This window comes from Uloborus diversus, chromosome 8, assembly GCF_026930045.1.
Source record: "Uloborus diversus isolate 005 chromosome 8, Udiv.v.3.1, whole genome shotgun sequence".
In the NCBI taxonomy this organism is placed as follows: Eukaryota; Metazoa; Arthropoda; class Arachnida; order Araneae; family Uloboridae; genus Uloborus; species Uloborus diversus.
The window spans coordinates 65319580-65337389 of record NC_072738.1 but is presented as its reverse complement, the minus strand read 5'-3'; the positions used below and the strand labels follow the sequence as shown (position 1 = coordinate 65337389).

Sequence of the window (17810 nt, the reverse complement as noted above, 5' to 3'; positions counted from 1 at the left end):
AGAGTCTGCCAAAAAATTTTCAAATGCTCAGAAATGTCGCATTGCCATAAACACAGCACATAAAAATAATGTACAACTCCTCGATATTGATGATATATCAGAGTAGAAAATACCTATTAAAAAGAAAAAAAAATACATATAGTTAGTAGCGCTATCCCCCAACTTTTAAAAATATGAAGAAATAAAAACAAAATATTGCATTTAAATTGATTTCCGATTTTTCTCCAAAAATCAGGAACGTTTCGCCCATCCAGGTTTTGCTACGTTTTTTTTTTTTTTTTGCAAATACACTCTTTGCAAGGAAAGAAAATGAAATTTTATAATCATGTTTACGATTTAGAATGAACAATAATCATACTTATGTACGAAAAAAGTTTCCGCGATTATTTTTGAAGTAGTCAGTTTTTGCAAATTTCTGTTATCTGTCGCTTTTATGTTGTATAAAATATGTATAGTGTACAAGTTTTTCATTTTTTGCTTCCTTATGTTCCTTTTAAGGTTTTACTTTGCCTTTTTGTTTAAATTGAGATCCATTTCACTTGTAATCATACAAAAAATTGGCGAATAGGAAATTCGGTTTTTCCCGCATTTTTTGAACAGTCGGCCGTTTACTTTACTTAAAGCTTCTAATTGATGCGTAAATAATATATGATTGCATCAGAAGAATGTGCCAGTATCTATTTTTTTTAGTTTCGTTAATACAGTAGAACTGAAATCAGAGCGATAAAAAGAAAAGTCGATCATAAACGCCGCAACGGCAAAAAAAAGTCACTTACGAAAATTTAACTTTTAAACACACAAACGCCACGGGCGTTCCTTCCGGAAATTACTAAGGTCATTCAATGCTTAAACCCTGATGAGTGGTAAAATTAGCTTAATTATTAAAAAAAACTTTCCCTGAGACCCAACCAGTAACAAAAAAAAAAAAAAAAAAGCACTGAAACAATGACCAACGTTAATGAAGCAACAAGCCAAATGGAATTGGATAGAGAAATACACAAATCAAATAGACATCGTTTTTGTCCGAAATTTGAAGTTGTCGAGCAAAAACCACTTACATGATTTCCATAAGAAAATAGAAATATTTTTTAGAAGGTGGAATAGTTTATGGGGATCTTTTGCTAAATAATCACAATTATTTACTCTTAGTAAAAACAACGGCAGTCACTCATCACGCGTTTTCATTTGATCAAGCCTATTAGTTTTTGTGCAAAAATTTTTCCCATCCCATAAGAGCGATGCATTAAGACGCAATGGACTTTTTTAAAGCACATTTTTAAATACCAAACGATAGTCGCTAATTGAGATGTGACTTTGCAGTACTCTACAATTGAGGCAGTGAGAAGCAAATACTCTACAATACTCTAACATGTTTTCCCAAAAACGATAAATTTGTAAACACTTTCGTTAGTTTTGACAGATTTGTTAAAATCTTCCTTATGTAACTATTTAAGAGGGGAGAAAGTAGAATGAACGATTCTAAATGTATGAGGGGGTAAACATTACGGAGGTGCCCCAAAAATATTTTTTGTGCGCCTCAAGAAAAATTTCTGTACACGCCCCTAAAGATGACTTACAATTGTTATTTTAGGATTTTCACATTCGAAAATTTTACGAAAAAGTGCAGCCAAGCTCTTTTTCTCATACCTCTTATCATTACCAAAGATTGCCTAAAACTACATTTTAGTATTTCAGCGTCAAAAAATTACCAATAGAATGTTATTAAGACTTCAATAAGTAAAATTTAGCTTGACCACCAAACGAATATATAACTATTTATAATTAAATTTTTATTACAATTCCAATATTTGCAGTAAATATTCTCAATGTTTATTTGCTTTGTCCACTACGAAGACTGGTAAAAAGAGATGGGCATCTTGATATTGCAACCGTTCTTTTACAAGGAAAAATAGTACCATTGATGATCTTAATGTCTCTTAAAAAGCTCCCTAGCCCTCAAACAAATCAGAAGCTTGAGTTACAGAATAGATCCAGAACACTGGAGAAATTCCTTTTTTTTTTTCATTTTGTTTACTCGAAATACTTCAACTTTCATTGAATCAACTTCATATGTACACTCACTGCCAAAAGTTAAGCACGGAGAGAAAAATTTAGATTTTCGGAAGCCAATCCAAATTGGAGATGCTGCAACTCAATGCAGAGGTATCTAAAAGTATGCAAATAAGTTAGAGAACATTCAATCTCTCACTGTTTCATGCAGAAAAATATGCAAAAAAGGCAGTTGTTTAAGAAGGCAGCATTATGAAGGGTTGCAGGAGGTGCTTGTAAGTGCCAATAAAAAGTGTTTAGCATATTTTGTACGATTTGTTTTCAAGACAGAATTGATTATTTGCATTTCAGAAGACAAATGGTAGATTCTGAGCAATGACCTGATGTTGGACATGCTGGAGAAGGACAATTAATCAAAATGTTGCTCTTTTCTTTGGCATTCATCACTCTCTTTTTTCAAGATCATGGAAACAATTTCTAATGAGCCAAACAGTTGTCCGAAGACCTATGACTGGTCACCCAAGGGTTGCAGACCCAGCGGAAGGTTGGTATATTGGTGTTGTAGTCATGTGGAACCGAAGAACGTACTCCACACATGTGACATCTATGTTGCAGTGGCCATAGGTAAGATGACATCTGCCACTACAGTGCGCCAAAGGCTACACATGATTGGGCTGTACTCCCGGGTACCACGAGTTTGTGTTTCTTTCTCCGTCCAGTCCAGAGGGGTTCAATCAAAGTGGTGCCGACAACATGTCAGTTGGATACTGTCTGATTGGGGCAATATTATGTTCACAGGGTTGTCAAGATTTGTTCTGCAACCTGATGACGGGCATGTAAGGGTCTGAAGAGAACAAGGGTATTGTTACCGGCTACAGAACAACAACGAATACCACGCATTCCGAGTTGGAAGTATCATGGCCTGGCCAGTGATTACGTTGAGTTATCGAAATGACCTGCACATCTACATACAGGGTTCTGTGACGGATATACGGTATTGGAATGAAGTCCTAGACTGACCTATGAGATAGTACACTGCATCAAGGGGTCCTGCTTCCGTTTTAATTGGCAATAATGAGCGTCCCCATAGAACTACCAATTTTTGACTACCTGGAGAATGAGAATATAATGCGTATGGACTGTCCGATGTACTCACTCAATCTTTATCTCATTGAAAATCTTGGGGATGCCCTTGGCCTTGCGGTTTGTACACATTTCCCACCTGCAGTCACTCTCAGAGTTGGAAACAGCTCTACAGGAGGAATGGTGATTACTCGACTCTGGTGGCTGGTCACCTTATAAAATGCATGGTTACATGTTGTAAACTTTGTATGCTGATGAAGGGTGCTCAAATACCCTATTAAAGTCAGTTTTTGCTGTTTGTTTGAATTTAAACAATAATTTGTAAAAGACTCTATTATGACATCATCTTTTAATTTAGGCAAACGTACTATTGCAGGGCCGGACTAATACTCCGTCAGTCCGTGCCCCGGCACGGAGTAAAAATTTTTGAGGGGCGCAAAATCGCCAAATCAAAATGAGAAAAATATTTGCAATGAGCGACTGAAAAAAAAAAAAAAACCTAAGTTCTCTGGAAAAAATACTGGCACTATCTACAAATGAAGAGGGCGCATCGCGATATCCCTTTATCTATTCTATAATCGTAGTCTGCATAAGGTTGAAGTAAAAGGTGTTAGTTCTTTTACCTATTACAGAGACTTTAAAATCATTTTAAATGAAGGAGAATAATCTGTAGGATCAACACCAGCCGGGACGCGTCCCGAACTGAAATTTTTTTTGGAAGATCACAGTGACTTCCCATCGGAGTGCCCATACTCTCTTGGAGGGGGAAGGAGAGCGATGTAAACATCCCAGTTTTTTTAGAAAACGAGCAGCCAATTTGATTTTACTTATGTAACGAAAGGAAATCCTTCGTGGCGTTAAAGATTTAAAATAAAAAAATAACGAAAATGACAATTTTTTCTGTAAAATTTGAGAACAAAATGCAAATTAATATATATATATATATATATATCTTTAGTAATATATCAGAGAACATCTGTACTAATAAGAAAAACAAAGAGCCGCTGAGATGAACGTTTCAAACATCTTTAAACAGGGGGAAAAAAAAACTACTGTAATAGGACTAACTTTCGCGAGCCGTAATTTTCACGAAAAGGAAGATAACGGTGATTTCGCGAGCTGAAAATTTCACGATTTTTTTGTAAACAGAAGCGAAAGTTGAAAAATCCGACATAAAAAGAATTTTTGCGAGGTTTAAAATTTTCGACTATGACAGGGTTGCGAAAATTAAAACCTCTCGAAAAAAGTGCTTTTACAGTATTCAGTGCAATTTGGAAACTCATGGCAAGCTTTAGACTAAAAAATGTATAAATTTATAAAATAACAAGATAGCGTCTGGGGAGCTAATGTTTTTCTGTTTCTGTTTTTCTTACTTTCATTTTTTTTTTCTTACCATGAAAATCTCACAGCCAAATGCTGAAAAATGTATGTGCCGCTGAAATATGGTTCAAACAGATAAAAAATCAAAGTAGAGAGAAATGGAGAGAAGTGAGATTTAAACGATTGTTATGAAAAAACGCACCAGAAGTTGTTAAATGGTTGAAGGGAAAAAACGAAGGTTAGAACAAGAATTCTACAGGAGATTAATGAGGCACGATATTTAAAATGAAACATAGTAGAAAATATGACCATAGTTATCACTCAAAAGTAAAAAATAAAATAATAAAAAATAAAAACACCTCCGTCCAAAACTGTGAAATATTCTACTGGGGCTGTAAGCTTTTGAATTCAAACATATTAAAATGTAAGGTAAGGGTGAAAATTGAAAATTTTAATGTTTGCATTTTTAGGACTGTAATTTCGAAAGAGTTCCAAGGGTTAGGGGAAATCCTAGAACCTGGTCCCTATAACATCATCAAAGATTGTCTACAGTTGTTTTCGAAACTTTATTTTTGAAAAATTTCCGAGGAAGTCTCCTCGAATCTTACCCCTTCCTCTAACGTCATCAAAGATTGCTTACAACTTGCGTAGTTATAATTTCAATTTTGAAACGTTTTCGCGGAAGTTTTTTCGAACCTTCCCTTTCCACCATTAAAGATCAACTTTTGTTTAAACGATTTAAATTCTGAAAAATTCCGAGGGGCGAGGCACTTAATCCTCTTCATCCTGACATCCCGAAGATCGTCTAAAACTAAGATTTTCGAAATTAAAACTTCTGACAATTTACTATGAAGAATTCGTCAATCCCAGACCCCTTCCCGTTCCTCTACTTCAACAAGTGTTGCCTGCCGACTGAGTGGTGTAATGGTTAGGAGTTGGCATCTTACGCCTGAAAACACAGGTTCAAACCTGGCTCCAATCGCTGGATTTTCAAGATGCATAAAATAGACAGTGCTCGGATTGTATGATTTTTCGGCATGTGAAATATCCTTCGATTATTCATTTGGCTTGAAGTACTCTCGGAAAAATTAAATTCACAGCTCAGTTTCGCATTGTAAGAACTCAGGTACCTCCATCTGATACGGAAACTGGGCGTCGATATTATCGTGGCACGGTGCCACGTAAAAGAATGGATGCAACATCGGGAGATCGCACTAGGTATACAAAAGTCGATACCTCTAACACAACCTCATTATAAATAAATAAAAAAAGACAAAAATTGCTAACAACTGCATTTTTGTTTTGAAAATTTTCCTCTCTAGACGTTTCAACAACCCTTTCTTCCCCTCCTTTTTTCAAATTTTGTTTACAGAAAAATTTCGAATGGTTTAAAATTTTGTTCTGAGCCTTCTAGTTCGAAAAATTCCAAAGTAAGGTCCCATTAACATTTCTTCTCTTCCTAATATCATCAAAGATTGTCTAAAATAACGTTTTCAGAGCTACAATTCAGAAATTTTTTTAAGGTGTAACCCCTAGACCCCTTCATTATGCGAAAAGTTTACCCTTGACGCAATGTTCACATTGCTCTTTTTTTTTTTTTCTTTGAGCAATTATGAATTGCTTATTGTTTTCACTTGACCGTTGAACGACGTCCGTCCCTTGATTTTATTTTTCTATTTAATGCAGGCGTCCACGTGCCTCAGAATCGAATTATTTATAAACAACCTTCTCGACTGTACAATTTTTTTTTTCGCGAAAAAAGTATCCAGCACATAGCATTCAGCACATAATTTGAGTCTTGAGTTCCAATTTTCGTTACGATAAGAGCCATTAGTAGAACCCAACGAGTAGGGTCCTTTCGCAATTCGTAATTGCAAAAAACATAATCTGATTTTAAAATCTCAAAATTGAAACTATTTTATTTATTTATTTGCACATAGAAAAAGGATTAGTAATATGCATGCAACACATAAGCATAATTCTACTAATTCCAGATCCCACATATAGATAACACAAGTCCCTTTATTTATATGCTCATATTCTAGTAAGGACTCCCACTTAAACCAGATGTTAGACAGCTCTCTTTGAGACCGCTGTCATATGAATGGAGAATTGGAAATCATCAGAATCAAATCTGTCAACCGATTTGAAAATTATTATTAATATTTACAATTTACAATAAATGCCAAGTTACTTTGACACATTTTATGCGTTTGCCAAAAAATGTAAAAAAGAGCATATGTTTTTTATTTGTAGGGGGGGGGGAGGGGGGCTCTTTATACATGCAGTTCAAAAGGGGCGCAAATTTTCCTTTTGCACGGAGTGGTTCAAAAGCTAAATCCGGCCCTGACTATTGTTTTCATCTCTGGGTGTAATTCTTTGTTTTGCTCATTGAATAAACATATTTGCTATCTCCCTGATGCATTCCGGGTCAATCAAAGCAGTACTTATCAATTTTTTCGCATTTTACCTCTTTGTGCTTAGCTTTTAGCAGTGAGTGTAATAATTAAGCAAAAACGAGCATGCTCCATATCTATAAAGTTTTTGCTTTATTTTTATTAAAGTCACCCCTCCCGCCATATAATGCATTAGTCATTCGCCCCACCCCTCAGTTATCGCCTGGATCCGACCCTAACCCCCTTTAAAAAAAAATCTTTTGGACATCACTGATGTCATGAGTTCTTTGATTCGAAACCATTTGAATAGTACTTTGACCAGATGCGGAAACTTGCTGATGAATGGCAAATAGTGATTGATAACGATAGTTTATTTTGACCTCTGAGGAGTAATAGTTGTTGTTGTCTAGTATTTACTAAAGAAAATCCTAGGAACAAGGTTGCTACACCTAGCAATCAAACTGCATATCTTTGTAAGGAGCATGCTCTGCATTGAATTGTAAAATTTCCTTTTTAATTGTTTTCCTTACCATTCACTATAAAAATCACTAAGATTCAACTGCTGAATCACTACGATTCAACTGATTAATAAAGGATTCTATTATTATTTTTTGTGCATTGCAAGTGGTTATGTGCTCCTTCAAAACCAAGCGATTTTCATCACATATAATGACTTACAATAACAAAAATTAAATTAAAGAAAAATATTTTCTCATATTTGACAATAAATATCACTGTCAGTTTTTTTCACATATAAAAATACCTTGTTTCTTTCGTTTACCGACTTCTTTCGGATAGGATATTCTTTGCACATTATTACTGCATATAATTCAACAATACAAAAGATTGATTATTGATTACGCTTTTAACGCAGCCTGGTGTAAGCAGTAAACTATTGCCTTTGTGATAGGTGAAACCAGTCACATCACTCTTTTTGCTGAATATCAGATCCAAAAATAATCACACAACCTTAGTTTTTGGGCCAAAAGTCATAGCAAATTAAGCTTTATTTTTTGACATAACAAATTTTAAACTCTGACAAGAATTTGGAGAAAATCAAGGTTTTGCGGAAGAGTTGTTTTAAGTGATTTAGTCTAAACAATACAATGCATGCAAAAAAATGTATAATGTAATGTTACGAGGGGAATTTTTGCTGTCTAAATTATGCATACTTGAAGTTCAAAGATATTTCTACTAAGTTTTGAATTTGTTTAAGTAATTTTGTCAGAAACAATCAATTTTTTCAAATATATTACTATTATTATTTTCAAAGATTAAATTATTCTATACAAATCAATATATATATATATGAATTTGTGTAAGTAATTTTGTCAGAAACAATCAATTTTTTCAAATATATTACTATTATTATTTTCAAATATTAAATTATTCTATACAAGGTCTTATAATCATAATTTAGGGAGATTTAAGACACAGTATTTTTACCAATAAATATTTATTTAAAATGTCCTTATAATTTAAAAACAGATTCAAGAATACACTCTTCAAAAACAAACAATATCACTCTTATTAAAATATCTCCAACATAGATGTGTATATCTTTGGAATGTCATGGAAAGGCACTTAAACCTCGCTTAACAAGGATCACTTGTCAGTCTAATAAATTTCCTTTTTAGGTTTTAAATTTTCTTGGCAACAGGCTCTAGATTACATTCATACTGGTCAATAGAAAGGTGGAAGTGTCCCTGTAGTCAGCAAAATAAAAATAGTCCACAAGGTTCATGACTTGGTCATTTCTGTGATGACAATTTTCGATACAAATCCAACTAACATGGCAAATACCACTGTCACGATGGTGCCATGGGTCATTCCAAATCCGTAGATCTGAAAAATAAATACATGCTAAAAATAACAGTAATGATCAGTCACTCTTTAGTTTTAATAAATTACTAAGTTTAAGAAAGTACATTTCTAAACCAATGGAATAGTAAATAAAAAGGTGGGGGAAACTGGGGACAATTGATCTCATTTTTTGCTGCAGTTTGTAACTTTTATCTGAATTTATGGAACTAAAATATTTGTTATTACATATTTAGCAGTGGTTAGACTATTAAATTGCTATGCTGTTTCTTAAATTTACATATTATAATCAAATATTTTAAAGGAAAATCAAAAATAGGTAAAATGATCAAGTGTCATTCATACCAGGAGACTTTATTCCTGTCTGAAACAAACTTAAACCTGGAGCAACAAGTGACCATATAAGTGTTTAAAATTATAGCCAAATATTTTTTATTGCAACTTTGTGATTATTTATTCACAAAAGAATGAAAGTTGTACACACTAAATCAAAAAAAAAAAAAAAAAAAAAAGGAAAAAAAAAAGCTATGAAAACTTATTTTACAAAATCAGAATTGGCTATATAATAAGAAACAAGTAACGTTGATGTAGGAATTTATACCTTTTCATCAGTTTTGATCAAATACAGTAGAGCCTCATTTTAAGTGGGGGTTACATTCCACAAAAATACAGAGTAAATAAAAGAACTTTAGTTTAAAAAAATTGCAATTAATACTAACCGTTATTTGTATTTTGTATTACTGTGTGTTAATTTATCAAATTTCATTTTTTATGACTCGTTTTTATCACAAGTTGGAAAATCAATAATTGAGTGCAAGAATTTTGAAAGTGTTGAAAAATGTGTTAAATGTTATAGCAGCTATTTTCGATGTTGTATGAACTAATCATGTTTTGGTAAACGCTTTAAATGTGTCAAGCACCTTGAGTTATCAAGCAAAACATGCATAATGTGTTCATACATATTTATATGTGCAGGTGCACAGATGGGTGGCAGGTTGTTTAACTGTCTAAAAAGGAGCCACAATGAGAAAAAGATTGGGAACCACTGTTATAAGTTAATATGGAACTCGTAGCTGGTTTGAAAGTAGAAGTTTTTGTTTAAAGCCGTGTTGCCCTAATTAGTATCCTTCCACTTTTTCCAAAGCACACAAAAATTGCTTCAGTCTATGAATAACATTTTTAACACGTTTGAAATGCACCTTGAGTTACATATGAGCATGAAAAAATATTGCTGTAAAACGCTACATAAAGTGATCTTCCAAACGTAATACTCACCGACATCGCCAGGGCATTCTGTGACATGTACTGCAAGGTTCTTAGGCGCTCCTCTGTGGGATAAATGTACTGAAAAAAAAAGGACACATTTGAATGACTCATATGAAATATCTTTCTCTTCATCAAAATGTAAACTGAATCATTTTAAAAGGCAAAAAAAAAAAAAAAAAGTAAGGGATGCGTGGGGAGGGGGGGGGGGGGGAGAAAAAAGAATTGAGAAAGAAGATACACATGACACTCTGATGGGCACTTGTATGTAAACCAGCAATGTCATTGAGCATGGTACTAATCTTGAGTTTCTAGTTAATTTGCAGTTACATAATAGTACATCACTATTTTACCAACTTTAAATTTTGTTTCAAAGTAGCATTGATGTTGATGGCAGAATGATTTTTTTAAAAACTTTTGTATGCAATTCAGTTTGTCCCATTTCTTCTTTAAAGTCTGATCTTTGGCTTCTGTGTATTTTTCATTTTTTTTTAACAACGAATAAATGCCTAATGTTGAATTAATCACAAGTAAGCAGTACCTAAGGTTTTTTTCTTTTTTTGGTTAAAACTTTCGACTGACACCAGTTAAGCAATACGAAGGTTTGAAAATTTGATTAACATCCTAAAACATAATTAAGTATTAAAAACTAATTCTTTGAGCAGAGTTTCTTAAATTCTGCTCTGCTGAACCCCAGGGATCGAGGAGATCACTCAAAAGTTCCACAAAATTTGCATTTTTTTTTCAAAATGTTCATATTAGTCGCTTAAAAATAAGGCTTGAGTGAAGTGTTTATTGAGTATTTTCCAAATGAGCAGCTGAGAAAATATTGATAGTGAATTAAAATGTCATTTCTTGTCAATATATGGCATACAATTATGTCAACACCAGAATACGATTCTTTTTTTGAAATGTCACACATAATTCACAATTTAAATAAATGTCATTGTTTTTTCAACCTAACTCTTTCCAAAGAACAAATATGGTCAGAACCTACAGTGAAACATGTCCTATTCAATCAAAACAGAAACCTCAAGAGAAGGATGGACAAACCAAAACAATAATGAAAAAACTAATTTAAAAAGAAAAAACTAGCTCAGTGGGTTACTCACCCTTGGGAGGCGCTGACCCTCAAAGTTAACTTCTGCAATAGCTGTTGAAAGAACTACTAGAAGGGCAAGGGGAGCAGCAAACTGCACTATATCCGACATTAAGGCAGAGTGGGTCAGCCATCGCACCAGGTAAGTGGCACAGCGCAAGAGCACCAGAGATGTTAAACTGGCATACCAGCGTTGAAGTGCACATGAAGAAAACCGCAGCCGACACTGGAAAAAGAAAGCCATATTCATTAAACATAAATATTTCATATAAGTAATGACATATCAAATTAATGTTATGCAGAAGGAACTCAGCACTTTTTTCTTTCTTGAATTGGATTTATTAAATTACAACAAAAAGTTTTTTTCTTTATAATAGATTTTTTGTCACTAAAATTGAAGCACATAGAAAAGCAAAGGGGCGTAAGTGCCAACACTATAACCGTGGTGTGGAAAACCGGTAGCACTAACACAGTGCCACCAAAAGCGAAAGTTCTCGCATGTGATCGAAAAAAGAACTAAGTACATATGCCCCACAATAACCCCCCTAGCATCTAATCCACTCCCAACAGAACAAAAACCATCATGTGTAACACAATAACACAAGCACAAAAACAATAGTAAAGTTTCGAAATTACAATTATTTAATGTTCTTCATTATCCGCTAACAGTTACATCTTTTTCATTACACAAAATCAAATTTAGCTTAAAGAAATTAACTCTTTTGAATTATGCAGTGCAGACAAAAGCAACAAATGAACCAAAATTAACTACATCACCAAAAATTAGACACAGATTAAAAGATATCCAAGTTCACACCCTTCAAAAACCGAAAACCCACACACACCCAGCCATCAGCTTATCGCAACACTCAAAACTCCCTCTTTTTTTTTATCCCCATGTCAAGATGTTGCCAATAAGAAAAAAGATGTGATACTGCGAATTAAAGAAAGTGATTGGTTGCACTATTCAAACAAAAACATTTTCCCAATGAAAGGAAGAGCAGTGCGGTGAAAGGTGAATGACCTGAAGGAATCACAATGTCGTAATGTAAAGTAATGTCAACACAAGGTTGGTTTGTTTACATGCAACGGTGAAACAAATCGCAATTTCCTTTCCATAAATAGATGAAATTGTTTATCAAATATACAATGGGGTATAACGATACCACAATAACTTTTAAGATAGCTAGTATGGATGATAGTGGAAGTCCTCAGCAGTTTTGGGACATGAAAATGGTAATAATAGCTCAGGTAATTGCTGTGCTTAACAGTATGATTAAGAAAACATTTTCAACAAAAGTCTTTTGAACTTTGCAAACATTTTCCTAAAAAGTTAAAATGTTCTCTTACATCTCATTGCTTTTCATTGTTTCAATCATTATCACTATTTGAATATTATTTTTATAACATAAAATAAATGCTCAAAAGGGGGAAAAAACTTTGAAAAGTGTCACCCCCTATACCTCTCACCCTACTGTTATAGCACAATCTGTGTAGCACAATTTAATCCCTATCGTCACAAAGTCATCCCATTCGACACCACAGAATTTCTATGTGAGTATCCTTATATATTATTTCTGTAGCCTGTTTTTGGTTTCTACACCAGATTTTCCTCAATTCTTGATCGATTTATTTGATTTACGCCTTATTTTAAAGCTTATGGTGCTGGCTACTGATGAAAAATAGACCCACGGTCTAAAAATTGTTTTTTTCAGCCGAAAAACCTGTTTTAAAGAACCAGAATGAGGTTTTCGGTTAAACTTATAACTTTAATTTGCGCTATGACCGACAGAGCTAAATAGCTTGATCGGCAGAGCGTTCTCTTCGTAACCAGGAGAATGCGTGTTCGGGCCCACGTCCGGACTGCAACAAAAAATTAGAGAAATATCGCGCATTACATGAACACCTAATTAAGTGAATAACAACTATGAAGGAGCAGAATAAATGAGAAGGAGACGCTAATTGCTGATATGAAAACTTGAAGTGACTTTGTGCTAAATTACTTCGGAATTGTACGTTTTTTTTTTTTTTCTTTTTAAGCTTTGGCTCTGGTAAGAAAATTAAAGCATAATGTAAGCGAAAATATAAGTAACAGGCTTTAGATTTCAGACTACAATAGAATTGTTTTTTGTTCAGAAAAAAATAATAAATCGTATATTGAAATATATATTCTTCTAATGAGTTTTTGACTCTTTGTACAAATAAAAAAATTACTACCTCAATTTGAAGGGTAAAATATATATTTTTTCTTCTTTTTGCAAAAAAAAAAAAAAAAAAGCTTATCACATTTTTACTACATTCAAAAAGCTACGCTTAAAAAAGAGCATAGTTAAATTTATTTTGTATTTTAACCGTGCTGTTAAATGATGAACATGTGCTGCCATCTAAGTCATAACGGTTCAAGCAGCCTGCGGTAACAAATTGTAAAAATTTTCAAGAATAAAAAAAATGTTTCTTCAATATCTTATCTTATATATTATTCCCTTCTCATTTTAAAACTTATCAGGCTGGCTAATGAAGAAAAATAGACTTACGGTGGAAAAATCAAGTTTTCGAAAACGCCCTTTGCTGTTTCAGAACCTTGATGCTGCCTGCAGTTCTTATGCATTTTTTAAAAGCAAAGTTCTAATGCAGTTTTCCATTTTTTACGTCGCTTTCGCCAAAAAAAAAAAAAAAAGCCTGCGTGTGTGTTCATATTTTAAAAAAGCTTAAAAGCACTGGACTTAGTTGTTCGGTTAAATTGATAAGTTTTTTTCGGTATAGCGTTCGGCTATAAACTATCTGAACTTCGGGCAAGTTTGGGCTGTCCGAAAGAATATCAAATTTATATTAGTATTACGCTTTACATGTACTCATAACATACAAACGTAATAAAATAAATGCAGTGGGAATGCTACTTGGTGTTTCGACTCCTTTACGCAAGCTACAGTTATCATTCGGATAAGTTGACTGTTAATCGAAGAGTGTTCTTCCTTTTTTTTAAGCTTTGACTACATCCAGACCACGCAGCATAATGTAAGCATAAACAAGTATTAGATTTACCTAAAGGAAATTCTTTTTGTGCAGAAAAACATTTTCATTGTATGCTGAAATGTAGATGTTTCTAATAGCAGTGTTCGACCTTTTGTACAAATGAAAAAATACTACGCCAAATTAAAACTACGAGTTTCACCCAGTAAACCTTTAATTTTTTATTCGCGCGAATACGATATAAAGCATTAAAATTATTATCAACTTCATTAGCAAGAAATCATTTTCTACTCCTCTGCTTTCTGCTGAAAAAAAAATACATTTTGTCTACGTTCGAAAAATTACAGTTAAAAAACGGACTCAGTTCAACTGGTTTTGGTTTTGAATTTTAAGTGTTTGATTAAAAGAGAAACATGTGCGGGCATTTAAGCCGTAACTGTTAAAGCAACCTTCTATGTGAAATAGTTCAATAATCAAAGATAAAAACACTAATTTTCAATCTAATTTATTACTTCTCTAGAATGTTCGTTTCAATCGCTACGTGAGATCTTCGTCATTCTTTAATCAAATTCCATGCTTTTCGAATAATTTTAAATCGTATCATGCTGGTTAATGACAAAACATAGAAGCATGATCTTATTACTATTATTTATTTATTTTTTGGCAAAAAGCTTTTTTGCTGTTTTTTACTACGCATTCCTTCATTGAATAGCTTTCGAAAAGGAAGGCGCAATTGCTAGGTTTGTTGGGGTGTCGGGTTGTTAATCAGAATGGCGCCAATTCGAATCCGTGCCAATAAATATTTCATTAATATTTCTTTTTTTCCCGTCAGATGCTCACATGGGCAGGACTGTATTTGCCACAACCTGTTTTTTTACATGCACAATTATTGCTTTTTCACGAGTCACTATTCAGCCACACTTTTAATGATATATATGTTTGAATTGAAAATATGTACGACCAAAAGGTGAGCGATGATCAAATTATCACAACGTTGTATTTAACGAGATTTTGTTACTGATGTCTTTAAATTACATGCCTTCTCTTCTGCGCTTACTTTTTTTTCGGTTCTTCTTCATAATGTTCTTCCTTTAAAATTCTTAAAGAGCGAAATACCTTATGAAACGATTCGAAGCACAGTGCGGAGTTCCGCACGGGTCGACTAGTGAGAAGTTAAAAAGCAGGGGATACTCATCGTTTTGTAACTTTATCTTTTAGAAAAGTGAAAACTGAACTGTTGTAGGATGTATTAAATGTTAACCCTTTCTGTCCTGGTGGTTACGAAAAAAGACACCAATTTAAAAAAATATATATTCCCTATAAAACCACAAATACTGCTGCAGAGATAGTATTTTGTTTTCTTTAATGATCATGGACGGTATCATTACAAAAATGCCTTTTTCTGGTGTCTCAATTTCTTGCTCAAATTCCCCCAAATGCGGACTCCACCCACTGCGAAAAACGCTTCAAAGAATTTCTTTTTTTAATAGTAAAATCTAAGTCTAGATGATTGATTACACCAATTCATAGTGTTTTTTAACTAGATTTCGAAAAATTTTAATGAACCACACTTGAAAGGGAAGGGTTATTCGGTTTGCAGCTGTGCTACACAGAAATTAAGTATGCTTATTCAGAATGCTGGAGATATCTGTAACATATTAAATCTTACTACACTCATTTATACTTTCATAAACACCCAATTCAGGTAAATGCCATCTTTGAGTGTGTGTGTGTGTGTGTGTGTGTATGACCCCAATCTCTTTTTTTTTTTCAGCAGAAGATTCGCATGGAAAAATCTTTATCATTTGTTGAAAATTCAAAAGCGCTAAATGTTGTATATTTTTGCATTTTTTCTACATTTGAACGTGGAAACAACAAAAGCGAAAAACGAAACAAATATTTTGCAGCAGAGATTACATGATCCATTTCTCTGTTTTATACAAAACAGTCATTGTACTAGAAATTAAACAACAAAGAGCATGATTATACTTTACGTTCAACATTCAGAACAGTTGCAGAAAACAAACCACTGGTCAAAATGAGCTAAAATTAACCTGAATATGTGTGAAGAGAGAATCAGAAGATTTCAACCCCTATCCTTAATGGCAGCAGTGTTCAATTAAAATTTTTGTTTCTCATTTCTGAAATTGAAATAAACATAACAATGGAAGTTGTCATTTGGAGAAACACATTTGGTTTTGGTAATGCAGCATATAGAATGTAAAATGCCTTTGAAAAATTCCACAAATATTTGTTACAAGTTGGAAATTGGCTTGAAAAATTCACAATGTGTTGCATATCACATTTTTGTCCCCAGCCCTTCATTTCATGGATTTTTCAGGATCCAAAGACTGGAAATGTTTTTGTTCTTTAGTTATCTATACATATAATAAAATAAGATGTTTGTGTGTGTGTGTGTGGGGCGCGCATCCAGGGAAAACGGTAAGGCCTAGAAAGATGAAATTTGGTATACAGGTGTAGTTTTTGCTAAAGTTGTGCACCTCGGGCTTCGATTTTTGATATTTTAATTTTAAAAAAATTATTCAATGTTTTATGTGATTTTTAGCACTTTTTAGTACTTTTAACCTCACAGACCCCGAACCAATCGCACCAGACAAATATTTTTTGTACTATAGTGGCAGAAATTTAATTTTAAATATGATGAACGAAAAATTTTTGAAAACAGAGCAATTTTTGTATTTTTTATGAATTTTTGAAAAAACCTTTATTTTGCATTTTTTTCTGGGTTTAATTTTTTCTAAACGCATCCCGTGAAAAACATAATAACCTCTTTTCTACAATTTTTCTATGTAGTAGCCAGAACATTTCGTCCTCTACAGAAAAAAAGTTTTCAAAAATATTGAAAAGTTTTTTTTTTACAATTTTTTAAAGGCAGAACGAAGATATGAGCTATCGCTTCACCAAAGATCTGATGTCCGCTGACCGTTTCGAATATGACGTAATGCACCACGTGATCTAACTGAAGTACGTAACTTGCTTTTTTCTTTTCTTCCTTTCGAAGGATTCCTTCGCTTTTTTTTTCTTTCCAGGTATTTCATTTGCTTCTCCCCCATCCCCCGGATGTTTTGCTAAACATTTGATTTCGGTTAATCAGACGGACCACATCGGGTCGTTTTGGTCCTAGTCACTTTTTTTTTTGAATTTCAATAAAAACAATGATTTTTATACTTTGGTAAACTCCGGGTACCACAGAGACACCAATTTTTTGTGCTATTTTAATAAATAAGTAAGCGCGCTTTTTTTGCATGATTTTCTTTTTGTTAGGGAATAAGATTGGAGGTTATAAATCAAAATAAATAGAGATAGATGAGAAAATTTAGAGATAGATCGCATGGTAGATGTTTTTGAGTGTACAAATTTTTTTTTTTTCAAATTAATACTTTTTTTTCTTTGAAAAAAAGATTGTTAATTACTATCAGAGGTAAATTTGCATGGATCTAGAGAAAGATAAATCTACAGGCCGATGTACAGTGAGAGATAGACAGACCCGCTATTTAAAGAACAACAACGGGGGTAGGGGGGGGGGGTATCACCACTACGATTTGAAAACAATGCTTTCACATAAAAATGGACGCACTTTTTGTTATTTTACGACTTCTTGGCGTAAAATGGTGAATGACAAGTAAGCCAAACGGCCGCCGTAGGCGGCTGCTTGTATATAAATAAAAAAAAGATTGTTAATTACTGTCAGAGGTAGATATGCATAGATCGTATAGATAGATAGACAGACAAATGCAGAGGTCGATATAGTAGATGGACAGCAAGAAAGAGACATGCCCGTCATTTAAAGAACTTCAACGGGGTGTCAATGCCCCCTCCCCCCCACA

At 33.5% G+C, this 17810-nt stretch overlaps 1 protein-coding gene across 1 annotated transcript in view; it reads right to left on the bottom strand.

Moving 5' to 3' along the window:
- Positions 1-8260: 8260 nt before the first annotated feature.
- Positions 8261-17810, bottom strand: part of LOC129228393 (uncharacterized) — a 35559-nt gene continuing 26009 nt past the window's right edge. Inside the window, exons 7-9 of the mRNA XM_054863071.1 lie at positions 11006-11218; positions 9906-9974; positions 8261-8654 (exon numbers count right to left, since the gene is read on the bottom strand). Of these exons, the coding sequence (XP_054719046.1) occupies positions 8550-8654; positions 9906-9974; positions 11006-11218 (387 nt within the window). The 3' untranslated portion in view covers positions 8261-8549. The remainder of the gene's footprint in view (positions 8655-9905; positions 9975-11005; positions 11219-17810) is intronic.